Source organism: Lactuca saligna, chromosome 8 (genome assembly GCF_052625555.1).
Source record: "Lactuca saligna cultivar CGN05327 chromosome 8, ASM5262555v1, whole genome shotgun sequence".
Lineage (NCBI taxonomy): Eukaryota > Viridiplantae > Streptophyta > Magnoliopsida > Asterales > Asteraceae > Lactuca > Lactuca saligna.
This window is the reverse complement of record NC_136424.1, coordinates 212,440,042-212,464,476: the sequence shown is the minus strand read 5'-3', so window position 1 is coordinate 212,464,476 and position 24,435 is coordinate 212,440,042. Positions and strand designations below refer to the sequence as shown.

Below are 24,435 nucleotides of genomic sequence, written 5' to 3'. Positions count from 1 at the left end.
GTTTATTTTAATTTTCAGATGAATCGTGATTATTGGATGTACAACACTTCACGTTTTTCTCAATTTTATATAGAGGGTGTTCAAACTTTTATTAGGGTTTGCCGAAGAAAATCGCTTAGAAAAAGGAAGTGGATCGATTTGTTGTCCTTGTAACGTTTGTAAAAACTTTAAAACGTTTAATTGTACCGAAGAAATAGAGTATCATTTGTTGCAAAATGGTTTTGTGCCTAATTACACTTGTTGGTCAAGATATGGAGAAACACTACTTGATTATAGTACATCCTCGACCAATTTACATATTAATAATAGTACATGCAACAAAGATTCATATGTTGTTGATGATGATCACCATTCAAATGATCCCAATGACAATTTCAATGAAATGTTCGATGACATGGAGGCTAATATGGGTGATGTTGAACAAGAAAAATTACATGGCCTATTTGAAGAAGCAGAAACACCGTTATATAGCGGTTGCAAATTTATGAAACTTGATGTTGTATTGAGGTTGATGAACTTAAAGTCGAAAAACGGATGGAGTGATAAAAGTTTCACAAGTCTATTAGTGCTTTTGCATGACATTCTTCCGGAAGACAATGCATTACCCATTTCTACATACCAAGCAAAAAAGCTAATGTGTCCGATGGGATTGGAAGTTGAAAGAATACATGCATGTCCAAATAACTGTATGTTGTATAGAAAGGAGTTCGAGAATAAACATAATTGTGTTTTTTGCGGTGCATCGAGGTATAAACGGAAAAAAGATTTGGATGAAGTTGACGATGATGTGACAAAAAATGGACCACCAGCTAAAATGTTGTGGTATCTCCCTATTATACCGAGACTGAAAAGGTTATTTTCAAACGAAGAAGAAGCAAAGTTACTTTGTTGGCATTCGGAAGAACGTGAAACTGACAGAAAACTAAGACATGTTGCAGATTCACCTCAGTGGAGAAACATTGATAAGAAGTATCCTGAATTTGGAAAAGAGATGAGAAACATACGGTTTGGGCTTAGTTCAGACGGGATCAATCCTTTTGGGAACATAAGCAGTCGTCATAATACGTGGCCGGTTCTTTTGTGCATTTACAATCTTCCACCGTGGTTATGCATGAAACGGAAATACATTATGATGTCGTTGTTGATTCAGGGGCCGAGACAACCTGGTAACGATATTGATGTGTATTTTTCTCCTTTGATTGATGACTTAAAAACTCTTTGGAGTTCGGGTGTAGACGTATATGATGCTTATAAGAAACAACACTTTCAATTGCGGGCCATGATTTTTTGTACTATAAGTGATTTTCCAGCGTATGGTAACTTGTCAGGATACAAAACAAAGGGTAAGAAAGCTTGTCCAGTTTGTGAAGATCAAACAAGCTCGATATGGTTAAAAAATTGCAAAAAAACTATAGACATGGGACATCGAAGATTCCTTCCGAAGAGTCACCGTTTTAGGAAGAAAACTATTGAGTTTGATGGAAGTATCGAGATCAGAATGATGAGGAAACGATTTGATGCATTTTCACGAGTTGCAAGTATAAATGTAGTGTTGGGAAAAAGATTTCGTGTTGATAAAGATGCCCTTTGGAAAAAAAAGTCATTTTTTTTTGAATTGCCTTACTGGAGACATTTGGATGTTAGACATTGTTTAGATGTTATGCATATTGAAAAAAACGTATGTGAGAGCTTGATATGCTTATTATTAGGTATGATGCATAAAACTAGAGAGTTTAATATCCGAAAGGACATGGTCGAGATGGGGATACGTGAAGATCTTGCTCCCGAACAAAGTGCTAACCGTATTTATCTCCCAGCTGCTTGTTATACTACATCCAAAGAAGAAAAAATAAAGTTTTGCAATGTTTACATGATATTAAGGTTCCATCAACTTATTCTGCAAACATTAAAAGATTTGTGTCGATGAAAGACTGTAAATTGTTTGGAATGAAGTCTCACGATTGTCATGTTTTGATGACACATATGATTCCTATCGCAATTCGTGGAATTTTACAAGATGATGTACGACATTCTATCACTAAGCTTTGCTTGTTTTTTAACAACATTCACTCAAAGGTTATTGACATAGAAGATTTGGATAAATGGGAGAAAGACGTTTATGTTACACTTTGTGAATTAGAGATGCACTTTCCACCCTCATTTTTTGATATAATGGTTCACTTGATATCTCACATCGTACAAGAGATTAAGGCTTGTGGTCCCGTATTCTTACGGTACATGTACCCTTTTGAAAGATACATGGGTATCCTAAAAGGTTATGTAAGGAACCGTAATCGACCTGAGGGCAGTATTGTTGAAGGGTATACTTCTGAAGAGGTGATTGAGTTCTGCCAAGGTAATCCTATTAATAATATATTACAGTTATAAACATTTATAATATATTACATATAATATAATAATTTATTTTTTTATAGGCTATATGAAAGATGTCGAAAGTGATGGTGTTCCTAAAACTCGTCATTCAGGTCGACTTGAAGGTAAGGGAGGAGTCGGTTTAAAAGTAACCATGCCAACTTATGAAGAGTTACAAGTTGCACACTTAGTGGTCCTAAAACACATGAAATGTCTTACTCCATACATTGATGAACACATGGACATGTTGAAGTCGAAATACCCGGGCAAGGAACAAATGTGGTACATAAACAATCATAATAAAGAGTTTTCAAGGTGGCTGAAAAATAAGGTAGCAGAAACTAATGTTGATGAAACTGTGAAAAGATTAGGACATGGGCCAGATTGTAGAGTTAAATCTTATGAAGGGTATGACATTAATGGGTATACCTTTTACACGAAAGATCAAGATCAAAAAAGTACAATGCAAAATAGTGGAGTTACAATGATAGCATCAACGACCGAATTCGACAGATGGGATCATGATACTTTGATAAGAATAGCCAAAGATTCTTATTACGGTGTTATACAAAATATTTGGGAGTTGAACTATTTTGACTTCGTTATTCCCGTGTTCAAATGCAAGTGGGTGAATAACCGTACAGGTGTTCAAGTCGACAAAGATGGTTTTACACTTGTCGACCTTACAACTAATGGCTATGCATCTGGACCATTCGTTCTCGCAAAACATGTCACACAAGTTTTCTATGTCAAAGATCCGAGCAAACAAAAAGAGCACATCGTCTTACAAGGTAAACGAGGAATTGTTGGTGTTGATAATGTCGTTGATGAGGAAGAATACGACCACTTTGATGATCTACCACCATTTTCAGTTGGTATTGAACACGATAATTACGATAATGTCGAACGTACAACATTCGTACGATCTAACATTGAAGGGACATATGTTGATTAAGGACATGATTGGGGTTTTTCTTATGCATTTTTTACTATTGCGATTACATGATTTTTGTATGAAATACTATCTATTGATAAGAGTAATTACAATACGGTCCTTATCTTTTGATAATTACAATGTTTCTATATTACTATCCATTAAAATGTATCAGTATGAGTGTAAAACTTTTACTTGCTCTGTTAACAAAATGGACAAATTCACTTTCAGAAAAAGGCAACCTAGTTATACTTTCAAAAACCGCCTCAACAAATAAACCGCCCTAAAATATATACAAAATAGCTTTAAAAAATATTTATAACAGCATCAAAAGATAAACAGCATTAGAAAAACAAAAAACATTAAAAAAATCCTATAACCGCCTCAAAAAACACCAAAAAAATAGAAATAGCATCAAAAAATATAGTAACGCATCAAAAAATTATGGGATTATAATTGATGGCATTAAAAAATAGAAAAAAAGCATCAAAAAAAGTTCAATAAATTACCAAACGAGAGGAACGCGAGGATGAATAAGGAATAATTACCATTAAAAAGAATAAAATGTTCTTTCAATTCATTAAATAAATCAACTTATTTTATCAAATATTAATTACTACCTCACATTAAAATTTAGGAGCTGCCGTTTTTTTAAACTTTTGATCGTGGTTACTACATTAAAAACCCTTAATAGCATCAAAAAACCCTTCAAAAAAGTCCAAGATACCGCTTCAAAAAACCCTCCATAGCCTCCCCAAATTCCACACAAATCGCATCATAAAACCTAAAACCGCCCCAAATCATCTCTTTCCCTCTAAAATTTTAGTTTTAGCTTTCTAAAATTTTCATTGCGCGCCCTCTTCTGTGTTCCATAGCTGAATTCGTAACCCATTCTTTCTGTAAAACATCCATAGTCGACGCCATTCCGACCTCTATTCCGGCCGTCCCCGACGCTTAAATCGCTCCAGAAGTCTCCTCGGTTTCAATAGGTTGGCATTTTCGAGTTTCTTTTTCCAATAAGGTATGTATATATATATATATATCGATTTGTTTTCTTTTTATACCTTAGGAATCTGTAAGAATATGAGAAGAATATGAAAAGATGATGATGAATATTTAGAATATATGATAAGATGAACACGTGACTATAGTATTGATTTTCTTTTTGTCAAAAAGCGCTATTACTTTAGGTTATATTTAGGAATCTTTTAGGAATCTTTAGAATATGAGAACAAACTATATGATGTCGGGAATCTTTAGAATATGTTTAGAATATGAAAAGATGTTTTATTCTGTTTAATAAATGTAATATTTGGCCCACATATATGGGGTCTACCAATTTCATTGGATTTGTAACTTTTATGTGGATTATGTTTTTGTTTTTCTTGCAATATACTATTGTATTGGAATATGTTATACTCTAGTGTTTATCATGTTCTAGTGTTTATCATGGATAAAATTATTTTTAATTTGTATAATGTTGTTAGGTTATAAAAATGGATGAGGTAAGACCAATAACAAAAAAAAGAGGTCAACGTGGTATTGCTGCATTCAAGAAAAATTATCGACCTGAAGAGTATAATGTTAAATTCAATGAGAATAATATCCCAAATGGTGGCATGTCAACCCAATTTATGTCTTGGTTTGGCATGAATGTTCAACATAGGTTTCCGATAGATGAAGATCCGGGTAAAGTTAAAGATAAATATTTTGAAGATTTATGGTTGGAAGCTAAGGTATTATATTTTAATTTATTACAAATATGAATAATTTGTTATTTAGTTATTATGTTTAACATTTTTTGTCTTGAAATTGTAAAAGCAATGGAATATCGAGTCTGATGACATGAAAGATTATATGAAGAGGAGAGCTGTTAAACTTGCATCAAATTTTAAATCAAGGCTAGTTTCAAAATTTGTAAATAATGAATTAGATGCATGTGCTGTATATACCTTTATACCTCGCGATGTTTGGGATAGATTCGTTGCACAAAAAACTACCCCTGAGTTTTTGGTATGTTTTAATTGTTTATTTATTATTATTATTGATAATATTATTAGTATGTTTACAAATAATTAATAAAATTTTGTTGATATGTGTGTAGGCAAAAAGTGCAAAAGCTAAAAAAAATAGTGCTAAAAAGAAATCCCAAAACCACGTAGGACGAGGTGGATGGCCGGGTCTTGAAAAAAAAGCACCTATTATATGGCCTCAACTTGTAGCAAAATATGAGTTTCTAGAAAGCATACAAAATGAAAGGTCTAAGTTGTATTTAATGTCTTTCGCAAAAAAAGACAAAGAAACCAAGATGTATGATCTTCCACAAACGGCAATTGAAAATTTCAAATTTTTGGTAACAATTATGTTTTTTAAATAATGAGACTTTGATTATTTTTAGTAAATAAATGTTACCAAGTACTTTTTTTTATATAGGAACGAGAAGAGAAAAATATGATAGCCGATGGGAGCTATTATCAAAATGAGGAAGACCCGTTAGTTAGGCTTTTGGGGCCCGAGCACGGGGGGCGATCACGGACAGTATCCAATATCATTGGGCCTACCAAGGTTTCGGGTGGATTGTTTAAAAATGTGAAAAAAAGTCGAAAATCGATGCCGCGGGTCGACACGAATCAAACATTCCGTGAATCTAATGGTGTGTCCGATGGACGATTGGTAGAATATCCACCTATTGAGGTAATATATTTATAGTTTTTATATAAACTTATATTAGATTTATAGTTTTTTTTTGTATGATTTGTAGGTTATGACAGCATGTGATTTGCTATTAAAAGTTGCTGATACTGAGTTGAAAGTAGCTTCTGGTATGGCATGACCAACCTCAGAAACGGTTATACATTCAAAACCAATAAATGAAGGTTGTGTTAAAGTTCAAGTTGATGAGATCGTAGAAATATATGAGAACTTGCCTGTGCATGCCGTAACACAAACGGATGAAGTTGAATTTGTTAAACATCTGCTTCATAGCATCGTTCAGTGGCCGAGATATGCATTAAAGGTATATTTCTATTTAAATACAAAAATATATTTTAATATAGTTTTATTTAAATATTGCAATCTATTTAGCTTGTGAACAAAACACCAAGCAAGTCAAATAGTGGTACAAGAATGGGCTCGAATCACTCCTCTCCACAGATACACGTTGATGACACCACAACCTCATTTTATCGTCCACAGGTAGTCATACTCGACCGGTTCACTTTTATAAAATGTTGTTAATTTAGTTTTATTTGTTAATATTATAACAATTTGTTTGTTATTTTAGTTTGAGGAAAACCAATTTCCTTATCATCATCAAATGGATGCTAATGAACCTTTTCAAGGTGGTTTGGTTGATATGGTTAGTCTTAAGAAAACTTGTTTTATGTTTGTTTCTAGATGTTTAATGTTTGTATACAATCATATGTAGTACTAATGTTTTATGTTTGTTTTTAGATATTATCTATGAATCCACAACAAATTGATTTAAATGCACTCGGATCTGGGCCCGGGCCTAGGCTAGAACGTGAACGCAATCCCGATCCTGAACTCGAACCCGATTCCGAACCCGAACCCGAACCCGAACCCGAACCCGAACCCGAACCAGAACCAGAATCCGAACCCGAAATCGAACCATTTACATGCGTAGATGATGCTCTTTATATATCCTTGAGCAAAGTACAACAAAAAAGTCCTAAAATTCAAGCTATTGCTTTTCAAGTAGCAGACTTTTTTAAGAATGCACATGGCACTTATATTTTTTCACCCAGAGGGATGTATCGCAACAAAGTTCGACTTCCCATCCTATATAGCGAGGTGTTACAGTTATTTCTAAGGGGTTGGCTTGATTATAGCATTATACATTGGTTTGCGATGTAAGTTATTATACTTTTAATATGGTATAATAACATTTAGATATAATTAATTTTACTAACATTGTGTAGTATATATAGGTGTTTTTCTAGGTCTCCCAATTCCGAATGCGCTTTTTTTGATCCGTTACGCATTGCAAGATTAGATACGCAAATAAGGTTTACGGCTGTCGCCGAACATATCGAAGAAGTATTTTCGTATCATGAAAGCAAAAAATATTTTATTGCTCCATATTTACAGGGGTATTTTTTTCTTTCCATAATACATACGCATACATATACACACTACATGTATATGCTTACTTGTTCTATATATTTTATTTTTGTAGTGACCATTGGGTTCTTTTAATCCTATGTCCGAATAGCAAATCTGCTTATATTCTGGATTCTTCAAAAAATGATGAAAAGAAATCAGACGAATACATTTTTACTTCTTTGATCAATAGAATTTTCCCAGGACAATTTCATAAGTGGGAAATGGTAAATGTATGTTTTTTGTTGTTTTTTTTTATCAGTTTATTTCAAGTGGTTTGAAATATTTAATTGTGAATTAAATGTAGTGCTATAAACAAAAAGGTAGTTGGGAATGTGGATATATAGTGATTAAACACATGCAAGAGTTTGTTGAGACCATTCAACATGATTTTCAAAATAAAGTAAGTGTCTAGTATATATTTAAAATATCAATTTTTCTATCTAGTTGTATATATATTTATATAATTTGTTTGTTTGTTGCAGTTTTGGAAAAAGAAGATGTTTGCTTCGCCTCATAAACTTGAAGATATGGTCTTAGAATTGATACCGCATTTGATTGAAATGGTGAATGATAGTCGGAAAAGAACTCAGTAAGAATTCATTAGGATGTTTTGTATTTTATTATAACTAAAATTTAAACTATAAATTAATTGTTTTTTGTGTAATGGTGTAGTATTTTGTAATACCTTTTTGTTTATTGGTATTAGTTTTTTTTGCTTCCATTGATGGCAACCAAATTGTGCTATTTAATAGAGCGTTTTTTTTTTTTTTTGGCCTAAGGTGGTTCCATTTTCTAATGATGTTGACTGTAAGCATCAACAATTGATTTATGATATTTTATGTTGCCATTATTCGTATTGCAGCCTCAAAAAATAACTGCATGAAAAAACTAACAGCATCAAAAAATAATTCTATTTAGCATAAAAAAATAACTCTATTTTTTAAGGCTAACAGCATCAAAAAATAACTCTATTTAGCATCAAAAAATAACTCTATTTAGCATCAAAAAATAACTCTATTTTCTAAGGCTATTCAGTAACAGCATCAAAAAATAATTGTGTTTTTCTAATGCTGTTTAACAACCGCCTCAAAAAACAAGCCTAATTCATGAAGCTCTTTTTATAGGGCGGTTTTGTACATTTTCTAAGGCGGTTTAAGAACCGCCTCAATAAACAAGACGATTTTATAATGCTATATTTTTTGAAGCGGTTGAATAACCGCATCAAAAAATAAAATAAACCGCTTTATTAAACATCTTCTGTACTAGTGAATAAATGTTTGACACTTATGGGTATATGAGTTTTGTTTTCATATTCTTTATAAATTGCCTTCAAAACTTTTTCTTATTGTTAATGTTTGTGCTATTAAGATTTAATGTAAAAAAATGTTGATTTTGTATTATCGGTAGAGAAATGTATATGTAGTCGTAAATATTAAGTAAAAGATAAAAAACATTAGTCTTATTTTACTAAAAGGGTTGGCTAAAACCTATTTTATGTTGAGACAATTCTTGTTAATTAATAGCTCTAAAACTTGTAAGAATGGTTAAAAGACAGTATGCTAAGAGACTATAAAGGAGTTTATTACCTAAATGTAATTGGTGGCCACAATCTAATTGTGACATACACATGTTGGTATTTGGTAAGCACAAAAAGCTATAAAATTATGAGTGAAATAGATAAAGAAAGATCTTGTAACCGTTTCCAGAACTCTTATACATTTTCGTTCTGTTTATCTTTTATTTTATAAAATTTGTTATTAGACGTTCATGACATACTAAATGAAATAGGAAAAAATTCGTACAAAGCAATTGTGCTAAAGAAAACAAAAAAATTGAATACATCATATCCAATATGTCTGATTCTAATATAGATGACAGATTCTTAAACACAAATAATTTTAGAAATCAAAGTTCTAATCTTTCTTAACGGTTGTCATCGACGTAACTCAAAGTGTAGATACTTTTAGTTAACCGTTTAAAATTTGTGTTTACACCTATGAAATTTTTAAGCCATTTCTAATAAAAAAATATTTTTATTGAGATAAATTGTATTTGGAACATAATGAACATTGTATACCATTTAAATACTAATATAATATTTTTAAATTTTAAATTTTTGTTTTTATAACTATTTCAAATATAGATTTTGGAGTTGATATATATATATATATATATATATATATATATATATATATATATATATATATATATATATATATATATATATATATAAAAGACGGATATCCAAGGGGTTAGTGGTTCAAAAATGTCATGAACTTGGATCGGTTTAAATGGTTGATGTTCTAAAATTGCAGATTGTTCATTGGTTTTGTTTTGGTTCCAAGAACGGGTAACAAGCTTCTACTCTCTATGCTCAGCCCCAATAAAATGGTGTTCAATAACTTTAACTCATTTAATATTTGCACTCAATAGGTAAACAAACTATCTTTTGTATATACAAACTATCTTTTGTATATTTATTAAGTCATCTTAATGGATTTCAACCAAGTTACGTGTATCTAATCATATTCTTAGGAGGCATTCAATATGTAGAAAATTGTCACTTCCGTGTCCCCAACTTACAATTTTTTATATTTACATCTGTTAAATTTCTTTTGAAATTCGAATGTTATTTTTACTTTGTTGACCGTGTGGTACACGGGTTATAACCTAATATATATATATATATATATATATATATATATATATATATATATATATATATATATATATATATATATATATATATATATATATATATATCTTAAATATTATTAAAAGAGAAACCTTATGACATCATCTTAAATAATCTGAACCATTGATTGTATTTCAATCTTATTTTTTCCACCCATAGATCAAATTGCTGACATCATCTTCCCCATATGGAATGTAATTAATTCCAATAAATGATTTTCAATCATCAATCAATAACTTACATTCGTTGAAATGGAATGTATTTTATCCAATAAAAGCTTTCCATATTTTACATCTTGAATTTTCAGCTATAAAGATTTTAATATGGTCAATTTTAAAAACATATTACTAACAAATCATTTCAATCAAGGTCTCAATATCAACCATTAATATAAATCCGTTTATATTAGTAAACAATTAATATAAAATCTTTTTTTATTAGGAAATCATTAATACCAAAAAATCATATTCAAATTATCACATACATATACGAATCATCATTGAATCCGCGACTCACATTTATTTTCAATCGTTTCTTTTCTTCAAACCTTCTCCCACAACATCGTTAATATTGCTTATAACTTCCATCATCATTCTCTGCTATAAACATTTACTCTTGTGCGCTAGAAGGTCAGCACCTTCTTTCGTTTTTTATATTATTTTTTCGATTATTTTTTGTTCCTATATCAAATGTATGTATTCATATATTTCGATTTTCTTTGTCACAAATTACATGAAATCAGTTAACTACTTTTCTGAAAATTTTCAAATAAACATGAAAAGATATTAGGTACCTTTAACAAAACAAAAATTAACTATCTTGGGAACTGACATTAATTACGAAAATGTTACTTTTATATATTAAAGATAATTATGATTTTTTTTAAATTTTATGTCATAAGAATCCGGTTAATTTTGGCATTATTTTAAAATATCATTGAAATTATTATGATTTTGTATATCATATCAACCTACTTTTTTATCTTTGTATAGTAACAATAAAATTTATTAATTTACACAACAAATATAGATATTTCAAATTTTGTAATATTATTATACCTTACAAAATATAACTCCCTCCAAAATAATTTTTCGTCAGTAATTTCATCCATAATTTCAACAAATTTAAATTTGTATTTTCTTTATATAACTTTTTTTAATGATCCTGGTTTTTTTTTCTCCAAAAGTATATCAAACATTTACGTCTTAGATAATGTTGCCCTATTATAATTATTATTTTTCAAAAGTATATCCGTTTAATGAGGAATTTGATATAATAAAGGAAGTAAATGTTAATTAAAATGAGATATATATTCCATAATTATTAGATGAGTTTATTAAAAAAATTAATATCAAGGTGTAAACATTAAACATTTTTAAAGTGAAATTTCAGAATACATACAAACGATGATGTTGTACAATGAAATATAAAATTGAATAGACTGAAAAAAAAAAAACACTATTAAAGCAGCCAATCTTGAAAATAACATAGTTATGAAAAATTATAAAGTAAGATAAAAATTATAAGATATTAGGAGATTTGTAAAAAGTACATTTAGTAAAAGCATTACGGTTATTAGAAAAAATAAGACCGTTAAGATTAGTGAAAATACAATATATCAACTAAATTATCATAATAGTAATGAAATGTCATTATTTGATATTTCATATAATTGACAGATATATCAAATTACATTGATGATATACTAAAATTATTCAAAGTTGCGCCAAAACAAATGCAAAGTTCTTGCGAACACTAAATAAATATAAACAAACATAAAAGCTAACATTTATATTTATAATCAATTTAAAATAAACCAATCATGACTTAGAAAAGAATCTCCATTGATGATATACTAAAATTAAATATATATATATATATATATATATATATATATATATATATATGTATATATATATATATATATATAACATTTAACATTTTATAAATTATATTGCATAACTTTATTTGAATAAATGAAATAGTTGTCAATATTTAATGCAATAGAAAAAACGGTATATTGGTTGTCAATATATGTTTAAATTAGGTAACATTATTATGCAATGAACGTCTAATTAAAATGCTTATAAGTATATAAATATCATAATTATATGAGATGAGGAAAGTCGTTCAACTAATAAAACAAAAAATGATATCTACAAAGAGATCTTTCAATGATTATATATATATATATATATATATATATATATATATATATATATATATATATATATATATATATATCGTTTTCAATGTATTTTCTACACATTTCAATAATACCAATAACCATATATTTTTTTTATAATCATTATACAATATCTATAAACGATTATATGTTTTTTTATGCGTTTCCCGCGTTTAACGTGGGTTATAATCTAGTATATATATATATATATATATATATATATATATATATATATATATATATATATATATATATATATATATATATCATTACCTATATGTTAAAAAGTTGAAACTATGTCCACATCGATTAGCTGCTTCCTCCACCAATAGAAAAGTTATGGGCGGCCATTCTTAATGGATATGGCGTTCAACAGCTTGGTTGCTTCACACCGCCTGCCCGTCTTCTTGACCTCATGCTTTTCTCATAATGGCGTCTCCTTACTCCACTGTGAGGTTTTCTTCTTTGCATACGTTTCCACCAAAGTTGCTTGCCAGCTCTTGCTTGGTTTTAGGGGCCATGTCAAAATGTGTTGATTTCTCAATAGATTTAGCTTACGCCGCTTTTCCTTTGATACGACACCTCACATATCCTCTGCAATTTATTGGATCGTAACGTGCAACTAACGGAAGCTAAGGAACTGAGTAGGTTTCAATTCATCGGTAAACAGGACCTGAACAACCCACAACCACCCATCCTTAGTTTTTTTATTCTCCAGTTTGGTAAGAGAACTTTGCTTGTTATCCTATGATCCCCTCCTTCAAGTTGAGTCACTAGGCTCCTTCGTCTTCACGATTACACATTTCAAGGGAAGGACACCTGGTCTCCATTCCAGATTTCTTTATTCCCAATCCACCGTCAGATTCATCATTTAACACCACCTCCAATCCACTGCCTTCCTCTGCTGCACCTTCATCCACCTGTGTTTGGTTTCAAGCGGACCAAAATTGTAAAATCACGATTTCTTCTAATTTGGTAACTGGGTTTTTCTTAAATTTGATTCTTGAAAATGTTAATCTCTTAATTGTTGTTTGATTTTCTCGATTTTCTAAGAATGTAAATCTCATCGTGCATATACATATACAAGGTTATTTGGATTGTCTATACGATTCGCAAACTGTGTTTAGAGTCTATCCCTTCCCATTGTTGGGCTTTTTATGGGAATCTTTAGTATTTAAGACAATAAATCAATCACAATTGTTGTTCAACACAATTGTGTTGATATTTCTACTCCACCACAATTGTTGTTTCGCTTCAATTAATCAATCAATTCTCAAATTTTTAGTTATAAAATAGAAGAGATTTATGTAACAGATGGTTTGATTTCTTTCTCAAAAGCTGGTTTTTATCATTGGTGCTGAAGATGGATATGTTTACAAGGAGTCGGAAGTTGTATTTGGTTGATCTGCTCAAGATCACTTTCAACAAGTGTGGGAGAGCTTACTATCTTATGGTTATGGGGGCACATGAGATGGCCTGATGGTGGATTTCTGCAATTTCTGCCCTAATTTATTGTTTGAAGGTATGGCTTTGATTTTCTAATTCTCAAACAATAGTGGAATTTGGGTCTTTCTCTTTCTCTCGAGGAAACCTAATTGATCATCCTGATATCACTTAAAATGGATAACTCCATAAAAGCTTTGGTTTTTCCTTAATCAACCTGTACGAACCATTAAACTATTCTCCAAATGTAATCTTTCTCTCCAAGAACTCTGAATTGGGTAATTGTGTCATCCTTCCGTTAGCTACTTGGCTGCCTGTCTCACCTTCCTACTTGGTTGTTTCCGGTCATCTTTGCCTCAGGCCGAGGCATGACACTTAAAAGGTGGGTTTGTTCATTGCTTACATGTCGGTGTTTCCCCAAAGCAGCTTGCCACCTGGTGCTTCCTTCAAGAAACTTGTTGCTTCATCAGTAGATTTTGGTTACAGTGCCTTTCCTTCATACGACATGTATAATTTTAAGGTATATCGATTCTATACTTTGCGCTATTTATTTATACTCTATCCTTTGGGTCTCTTGCTCTTGACGCCTCGTTATTTTCCATCTTGGGCAGTTGGCATCGCCAACTGCAATAACTATGCAAATTGAGTTTTTGGTCGCTAAAGAAGGCTCAGTAAGGTATTACATTTCTAATTTAGAGTTCTTCATCACACACTCTCAGTCCGTCATGGTATAATCAGAGGCAACTAATGTCTCCCGCTACAATTTTCTTATCGTTCTGATTGGAAATTTTCACCAGGTCATGAATAGTTGATTAGATTATTTTTAATTTATTGTTTTCAAGTTGAAAAAAGTTGTGTAAAAATTCAAATACAAATTGTTATTCAAAGTAGTTAAACATTAATACAAATTTTTAATTTTACTTTTCTCTTTAAAAAATTGATGTTACGTTTTTATTCTTTCTAACCATTTTAGTTTTTTTATAACCGAACATGTGATTTTTGACCCGATAGTGGTGGGAGGAATTAGATTTTCTAAAATAAATTAGGATGGTGATTAGGGATGAGCAAGAGGACCGAACTGGCGGGAACCGGCCCGAACCGGACCGGAACCGGGAACCGGCTTCGGCCAAAATCAAGAACAGAACCGGCCCGACGGTTCTGTCGGTTCCGGTTCTACCGGTTCCTACCGGTTCTTATCGTGTCTTCAAATGTTGGAACCGGTCCTTGAAAAATAGCATCATACGGTTCCGGTTTTTGTCGGTTCTACCGATTCCGGTTATATCGGTTTCGGTTCCTACCGGTTCCCGGTTCCAAAAATCCACAAAAATAACGTCCCGGTCCCGGCCTGACCGGTTCCATCGGGTTCCGGTTCCGGTACCGGTTCCGGCCGGTTCCCCGGTCCATTTGCTCATCCCTAATGGTGATGATGTTGTCTAAAAAGTATATAATCCACTAAAAATAAATTAAAAATTAACTAAAAGAAATTAGTAATCCAATATAGTAATATTTATAAATATATAAATAATATATATTATAAATAATATTTATTAATATATAATAATCCATTTGAAAAGAATTAACCCATAAAAAGGAAATTAAAAAAGAATTATTTATAAGAAATTAATAACACAATAAAATAATATTTATTAGTACATAAATATTATATATTAAAAAAATAATATTTATTAATATATAATAATCCAGTAAAAAAGTAATAATCAATTAAAAAATGAATTAAAAAATTGTTTCAAAGAAATTAATAATCCAAGAAAGAAGAGACGATGTTTGAGGCATAATTGTCTTTCTAGCCCATTAAGTCAGAAATATATAGTTTTGGAGCTTTGTAGGAAAGACATATCTTACCAGAAAAAACCCATTATTTTTTGTGCAAATCAAACAATCTTTCTGGTCCATTCTATTAGAAAGATCAGTTTGGAGCTGGAAAGATGTCTATCAAACGGAGTCTAAATATATCTAATGACATGTGATTAAATACACGAGAATAACTATAGAACTGGTAACATTAAAGCAAATCGTATCCACAAAAATCATATGTAATTAGATGTTGGATTAGTGTCTAAGTTTATAACTATTTTGGTATGTACTTGACCTGATGGTGCATGGTCCTTTTGGGTTACCTTCACCGAAGCAACTTGATAGGGTGAATTATGGAGAGAGAGTGGATTAATTATGATTTATTAATATATTATGAGAATAATATATTAAAGGAGAAATCATATTGTTTAATTAATATTAGTCAATAATTAATTAAGAATTAATTTTGTGGCTAAAAGAGATTAATTAAACATAAGGGACTGGAATTGTAATTATAAGATAATTGCAACTGGGCTATGGATTACCTTATAATATAAGGTTGGATGAATTCTATGAGGAAATCCATTAGAAATCGTCCAAGGCTTATCAAGAAAGGAGTCCATGGGTTGCTTAAGACTTAAGCATCCAAATTAGGGTTTCCATGTTAGATAACCCTAATAGCCTCACTATTTAAGGACCCCTTGGGCACCAAAAACGTGGCCAAATAAATCCCCAGGGTTTCTACACGTTTTTGAGTGTTTCTTCTCTTCTCCACTTCATCCTCTTGCTCTTGGTGTTTGTGAACCATTAAAGGAGTGACATTTGTGACTCTAAGCTTTCTAAAGTCATTACAAGGAGGATTTGAGATTGTTATTGCTACATAACAATCAAGGTAATATCTTAAACCCATTATTATGTTAATATTGATTATCATATGCTAGATTTAGGGTTTAAAGTCTTGGATGAAAAGCATGTACAATAGAGAAACCTAGATCTAAGCATTAGGGTTGCATGAGCACATAGGATGTTCTTATTGATAAAACCCATAAGTGGTATCAGAGCCTTGATTGGTTCTATTGTATTGATGCCTTATGTGTTTGTTCAAACTATAAAATCTATTTTTAGCCCACCTTCCTGATGAACTCGGCGAGTCCCATTGTGGACTCGGTGAGTAGGCTCCTACTCGGCGAGTCCATTAGGGGTACTCGGCGAGTTCGAGCGTATGAAAGAGGGGGTTTCAGGATTTCTTGCTGTTTTACTCATAGATACTTGCCTTATTTGTTTAAGGTCATCAGAATCCGATTTTAAACATATTTATGAGTATATCCTTGATTAAACAAAAGCTAATTACCAATTGATTAGATAATAACTTCCTTATATGATTAAAGTTTGATTATTTGTATTAATTGGGTAACTTATTTTGCAAGAAATTGAAATTAGGTCAAATATAAATAATAATAAAATTAATTGTTTAATTTATATTATTTGTTATTTGATCCTTGTGTTGTGAAAAAGTTTAAAATTTTCCCTTTAGATTTTATAGTTTAAATTTGAACTTAAAAGTTTGGTTTTTGAAATTTAAATAGTTGAAACACTAATGTTTTGAAATGTTTCAAAAAACTTGCCCTCAAGTTTTGAATTTAAAAGTTGATTAAAAGTTAATTTAGAAATGTTAAATTCTAAAACCGTAGTATTGTTTTTGAAAAGTTCATAACACATCCTTATGATTTTATTAATTAATTAAAGTGTATAATTAAAAGAGATTTAACAAATTCATAAAGTTCTAGTTTACAATTTAATTAAATTAAAAGTATAATTATTAAATTTGACCACCTAGTATTTTAAAAGTGTAAAATACACCCTATACTATATATAACATTAAAAGTCTAACATTATATATGTATGAGTAAAAGTCAGTCTTACCGTTAGTAGGCCTCATTCACGAAGCTGGTCTATAAGGGGTGTTTAAGGAAATTGCCTATAAAATGGTGATTGAATGGGTATCCACTCTTACCCACCGCACTCTTGACTAGTGGAGGGTTGTTAGCCGAACGGGTAGGATAGGACATAAACCTTCCATTATAAGTATAATGAAGTACAAAAGTAACTAAATGTTTTACAACTTCCCAATCTTAGTTACTTTAGGAAAAGTGAATTGATGCAATTCCATGAAATTACACTTTGTGCCCTTGCTAAGACGTTAGTGGAGCGTGTGTGGTTAACCGACACACTAAATGGTTCTAAGCAAAGGTATCAAAGGGTGATTCAATATTTGTCATAGTTCGGTGGAGCGTGTGTGGTTAACCGGCACATCGAATAGATGACTGTAACATGTGGGGGAACCATGTAAGTTTGCATGGTTATTCACACCCGCTTTGTGATCCTCGGTATCCCAGTCACAAACTAGAGGGGCATATCGAGATTTAAACACACCATTGAATAAGTTCAATGAATCTCAAGTGAATCTAGGAGTTTTCAAAGCATTTAAAACTTAATCTGTTTTTCGTTTTTCATGGTGGAAAAAATTAGTGAATCGTCATTCACTTACCTTCTAATGTTCTGCAATTTGGGTTACGACATCCCTCTCCTGAGTTGTGGAATATTATGTTGGGTCCCAGCCTTGATATCTCATTTGGGTGATGTATCAAGGACTCAATCAATCAACTAACTTGAATTTATTTTCTCCCATTTTGTAGATGTCAAAGTATGACAACTATGGTCTTCCCAAATCCCGTGGAACAATCATTCCACATGAAGATGATATTCTACGATTCAATCGAGGAACAAGAGATCATGCTTCACTTCCTCCACCTCCTCCAATTATGTGACAACCCGATATTTCAACTCTTTGTAATGGCCTAATAGGTCAAGTATTGTAACCATTTTTGAGTTAATAAAAATTTACGTTGATAATAAAATGTCCAAAAAGTTTCTATTTAACTACATACTATGTTTTATATCATTAAACCGGGATCGTACGTAAAAAGAATGCCCAAACCTGGCTTCGTATATTGAAATTAAGATTTTTCAAATTTCGGCTTAGCAAAAGACAACTAAAAACTCAAATCGGAGATCGAGCGATTTTTGGCCGGAATGACCTAAACGAGAATCGAAGGTCTCGACAATGGTAATTCAGCGGTAAAAAGTCTGGCAAAAACCGACGTCAGATAAAGAAGTTATGAATTTTTAAAGAAATTCCTTAATCACGTCATTTTAATAAATAAATAATAAAAATAATTTCGGAATTTGCCGACAGAATCTAAACGAAAGTTGTAGATCTTAGTCTCACCTACGCGTGGATATAAAGAACGTCGAAAACGGAGTTCGTATGAAGGAGATATGAATTTTTGAAGTTTGATAAATAATTTATATATATTTTTTATTGAAAACTTTGGTATTAACCGAAGTCTGAGTCACGCAAGTACGCCCTGCGTACATGAGTACGCCCAGCGTACTCAAGGCCTTGGCCTCGGATCGTCCACGTCCCCCCTATGCGAGCCTACCCCCCCGTCCCATCCGAAGTCCGAGGCAGTCGAGGACTTGGTCATGCATGACGTACGCGTACGCCCCGTGTACCGAGGCGGTTCCAGCCTCCTATAAATAGGATGCGAGGGTTCCCGGAAAAAATTTCTCATTCTATCTCACTTTTCTTGCGTTTTGCCTCGTGTGTTATATATAAAGATTATTATACACTTTTATTAAGTGGAATCATGTGTGATTTATAAACTTTATAGGGAACTCCCGTATACAAAAATATATTACAATAGCATTCTATCTTTAAAATTATAAATGGTTGTAATGCATGTATAAACTAAACATTTTTCCTAAATTTAATGTATATGTGTCTATCTTAGACTCTACAAAAATCTATGCTTTCATAACAAGTGATTCCTTTTCTAGATATTCTAAAACAAACCAGGCACACTTTTAGAAAACTATAATAGACAGTTTTATGAGGATATTGCTAACTTTTACATACTAGAAACACGATTTTCAAGAAATCACTTTCATGTACAATAACAAACGAACATTTAAACACGTAAATCTGTTTTTATACTACGGTTCTGTTAGACATTTACTTCACGTACGTTCGAGTACACATTTCAAGTCTTGTATTATATACCAGAATCCCTTGGAGGGGTATCATGGTGTTTGTGTATAGATCTATACGGGCTTGACAACCCGCGCCCTGACTGTTAGGTACAGTCCACCGTTTGGGGTGACAAACGTCATAACATTCCAACGCCTGAAGAACGTTGTGTATAGGCATTCCGAGTCAATAGTATGGTTATAAAGCTCACAGGAGGTATTAAAAATACATTGATTTACGAGGTTTTCAAACATATTGGTTACTTTTACACTTACATACATTTTAGAAACAAACTTTGGTCTGGAAGGAAGACTACTTTTATACTAGTAGAAAATACAGGATTTTCTAAACACAAACAAACAAGGACAAGATATTTCGTTTCATACAAACATTGTCATTAAATACTTATGAAACTCACCAGCTTAAATGCTGATCTACTCTTTCAAAATTACTTGTATGTCCCAGGGATTCAGTAACTACAGGTATCATTATGCTTTTGATAAAGAGATGATGCGACGCCAGTTTAATCTCATATTTTGACATCGTATTTGTAATTGGTTTTTGAACATGTAACTTTTGACAAATGTAAACTTTCAATTATATATATATGATGGTTGTATTGCGTTCTTTACTATGTATTCACTTGTTACGCTACCACATGAAGTCATCCGCCCCCGAACGTTTCCGCCGTTCAGGTTTGGGGGTGTGACAAATTATTCTCCCTATCCCACAAGATCGAAGAATTGAAATGTTCAATGTCACTAAATCCCTATTGGAAATGAAAACATGAAGATGGTAAACCCGTGTGTGCTTACGTTCTAGGAATGAAATCACACATCAATAGGTTGATAATGTTGGGTGCATCATTCCTTGACAAGTTGGCTATGTACTGGGTTTTGCACTTACTCCCTGAATCATATAATGAGTTCAAAAGAAAGTATTATATGATGGATCATGACGAAAACCTAATTGACCTAACATACATGCTCATTGCTGCTGAATCTGAAATGATTTGGCAAAGCAATGGAGCATATTTGTTGGGAAAGTCAACCAACCATGCTTCCGAGGACGTTCTAAGAGAACTGATCTGCGTTTGCTGCCAAGTGAAAGGGCCTTGGATACAAGTCTGCCCTAAGAGCCTGAAGAGTCCAGAAGACAGGAGAGTCAAAGAGTATGGCTGTGCTTCAGGTAAAATCCACTATCTAACTCCATTAAGTTCCTATTCGTTGATTCTTAATACATGATGTGATAAGATTGCATTTGAATGTTTTGCAGGATCAGTGAAAAGAAAGGAAGCTTGATGAAAGAGCAAGATGAGTCTAATCACGAAGAAATGGATCGCATGGATTCGAAGATTAGATTTTGAGCTTAGAAAGTTATGATAGAGTTGTTAGGAATATTTGATTACATAGTTTTTCAGTTGATTTTGCATTGTAAGGACAAATGTTTTCCGCTGCTTTATAAATAAAATAAATTTTGTTTGACTTATTTATTTATTTATTCCTTGCAATGAAATCGTTATGAAAAAAATTGATGTTTGCATATTCTAAATTATGTTGTTTGTGGACATGTCATGAATTTACCGAATAGGAAGAGTTTCTCATCATCCAAGTTTCAAGTGGACAGAAACTTGGAATCATACAACAAGTATTGCATGATGAATGAGAAGTTTCATATTTGGAAATTAGACTAATTCGTTTACAAAGTGTCAAGTGAAGGACTAGGAGATCGAGTACACAAGGTTATGTGTTGATCACGTCCACCACAAGAATAACAAAGATATTCGTCATGATTTACTAAGGTTAAGTAAATATGATTACACTTATGAGATTAAGTGTAATTCTTAGTTGATTAAAAAGGTTTAAATCAATAGCAGAACGAATAAGAAGAATCAAGTAGGTAGAAATATAAAAGTTTCTCTATTCTATGAAGAAGGGAGAGTACCGTTTATTATGTTTTATGATAGGTCTTAATGATTAAGAACCATATCTCAATTGATCCTCTAAGTGAATCTTTGTGCAATTGTATGTCTAAGAAGAGGAATCAAGAATTAAAGAAATGGTTAAATCAAGAAGCCAATCGTACTTAGTTCCAAAACAAGTCTTAGAGTTAAGATTGTGACATTGAGTGACAAGTATTAAGAAGGTTGATAACATTCATCAAATGTGGAAAGTTGTGATGTCTTGGATAAGACAAAGACCAACTAGGACCAATTTTATGAAGTGTTTTGTCTTGATAAAAGCTACACTAACTCTTGAATATTCGTTTGTCAAGAAATGTTCGTTGACTAAAGAATCTTATATGTCAAGGAGTCACTGGGAGTCTTAATGATCTTGAAAAGTTTCAAGAAATAATCAAGAATAAACCTTATCGATCATCACTAGCACAGGACTTGAGGTTTACAACCGATCGTGTTGACACTATCTTGTTTTTGTGCCGTTCCAATTAAGTTAATTATGCATGTGAGTTCTATGAGTTCTCATTTGAATGCATAAATGGCAAGGACCTTGATCAATGAAAAGTACATTGATAAGAAAAGGGTGAGTTGCTTAACTACTTGGAAGCCATGGTGGGCAACTGCGTTACCATAAGGCAAGAAATCAAGATTAAGAAAGTTCGGTCCATAAGAGTTTGGATTTGTCGCAAACTTTGATTTTGACAATTCACATAGATGGGAACACATACACCGTTAAAATCTAAGTGTTATAAGATTTTCTCCTTCATGAAGATGACTGTGAGAAAATGCTTTCACTAAGAGAGATTTTAAGAAGATAGCGATTGTAAAATTGTATTCTCAAATTTGATTATGGTTACGATATCCTTTTCCATAATTCGAATTGTGATATTTGGAAATTAGTCTGAATTGAGCTATCTTGGATAAAGGTGTATGAGATTAAGAAGCTTAGATAAAATATTAGCAAAGCATTAAGTATTAGAAATATGAACTTAAGAAATTCAACAGGTATTGTTTTTCTGGAAGTTAAGTTGCTTTTAAATACATGTCAAAGCTAGTGGGAGCATAAGTGTTATGCTTTTTTGATAATTATCATAATGATAGTGGGAGCATAAGTGTTGTGCTTGTATGATTATTAAGGCAAGTATTGCAAGTTAGCAATATTAATTATAGAAAACAAGAATTATACTTTGCAAAGTCGTAAAGGTTGAATAGTTGTTTTGCTATAATTAAGGGAGAGAATATTATGCTTCATTTCAAATCTAAAGGCTTAGGTTGTGGAATGTTAATAAATTTAGTCAACGATACATAGTGCGTTCTCAAATTTCGATTATGATTATGACGTCCCTCTTCATTGTTCGAATTGTGAGAATGTGACACATTAAATATTATGGCAGAAGATTGATAAAGTATCAAGTCCCTATGTAATACATTATGCATCGTGTCCCATACGCTTCAGATATAGGACCGATTGCAAATGCTATAATATTTGACCATTCTAAAATTTTCCAAATGTCTAGCGCATTTAGAGGGAAAAAGGACTAGAATCAGTTTTAACTAAAATAATTAAACAACTATCAAAGGATGATCCAAAGCTTGCTAAGGATTGGTCGCTTGTGAGTAATTGGAAGTATGATATTGGATGGAGCATATCAACATTATTATGAATAGATAAGATTCTATTAAGAATGAGTTGTGATATGGTAAATATGGAAAGTTTTCCATATTGGGAGTTGGATATTGAGAATCAATGTCTAGATTAGAAACTTTTATGCAAAAGGATGTTCAAAGGAATGGACTTTGAGTGAGAGACATCATATCTAAGGAATTGTATTGTAACAATCTCCGATAGAGGAATTTGTAATTTCATTGGCAATAGTCATTGTGACTTTAGTGCAGTGACATTACAAAAGGATCATTGCATAAAATGTTAGAATCTAACATATACTATAAGTGACAATAATTTGATATTCTTTTACTTGTGAAAAGGATTAGGAGTTGTGAAATGAATATGATAGGAAATGTGTTCATTTGACATATTTAACAAAGTAAGGACCATAGGAAAACATTGTATGCATGCTAAGAGCATGACACAAGTATAGTTATAATTCAAGAAGTTGATTACCCGAAACAACAAATAATGAGTAATCAATATGGTGATAAATAAAAGGTGTTTTATTTGTACTCAAAGGTTTGAGGCCATATGGGATTAGTATTATTCTTGTGTTTCACTTTGCATGTTTTGACTTCCTGAATAATTTAATTGGTTCAAAACAGTCAAATTATTCGAACGGACCACAGTTGTTCATATGTTGGAAGTAGGTATAAATGAAGACTATCGTGAATTGGAGTGTGGATTGTCTAAAGTGTATTAGACATAAGCAATTGTTTGCTGCAACGTTCATGAGTGCTTATGAATATGAGTTTGAGCATTGGATTAAACCCACAAACACTTGCATCACTTTATGGATTTTATCACGAGTGATTGTTGAGATGACAACATCTTATATTCTTGAAACCAATATTTGTGAGTTGTATCTTGCGAGTTGGTTGCACATTGATAATATGTAAACGCACCAGTAACTTGGTGTTATAAAACATATTGTTGTGAGTAATTCGGTGACTAAATTGATGTGTTCAATTGTAGTTTCTTGTCAGTCATCATAGATCGGAAGTCGGGAAATAGTATAGAGGGAATGATTAAGTTCATGTCTCATACCTATACGATATCTAGAATGGATATACGATATCTAGAATGGAGGAATATATGATCCTTTATCTAAAGCACATGCGTATCTGATAAGATCAGAGTTGACAGCAG

At 31.8% G+C, this 24,435-nt stretch overlaps 1 protein-coding gene across 1 annotated transcript; it reads left to right on the top strand.

The window, feature by feature from the left end:
• Positions 1-394: 394 nt before the first annotated feature.
• LOC145010472 (uncharacterized) lies at positions 395-1,927 on the top strand. Its single transcript, XM_078969010.1, has one exon. It carries the CDS (start codon positions 395-397, stop codon positions 1,925-1,927), a length of 1,533 nt encoding a protein of 510 aa, XP_078825136.1.
• The last annotated feature ends 22,508 nt before the right edge of the window (positions 1,928-24,435 follow it).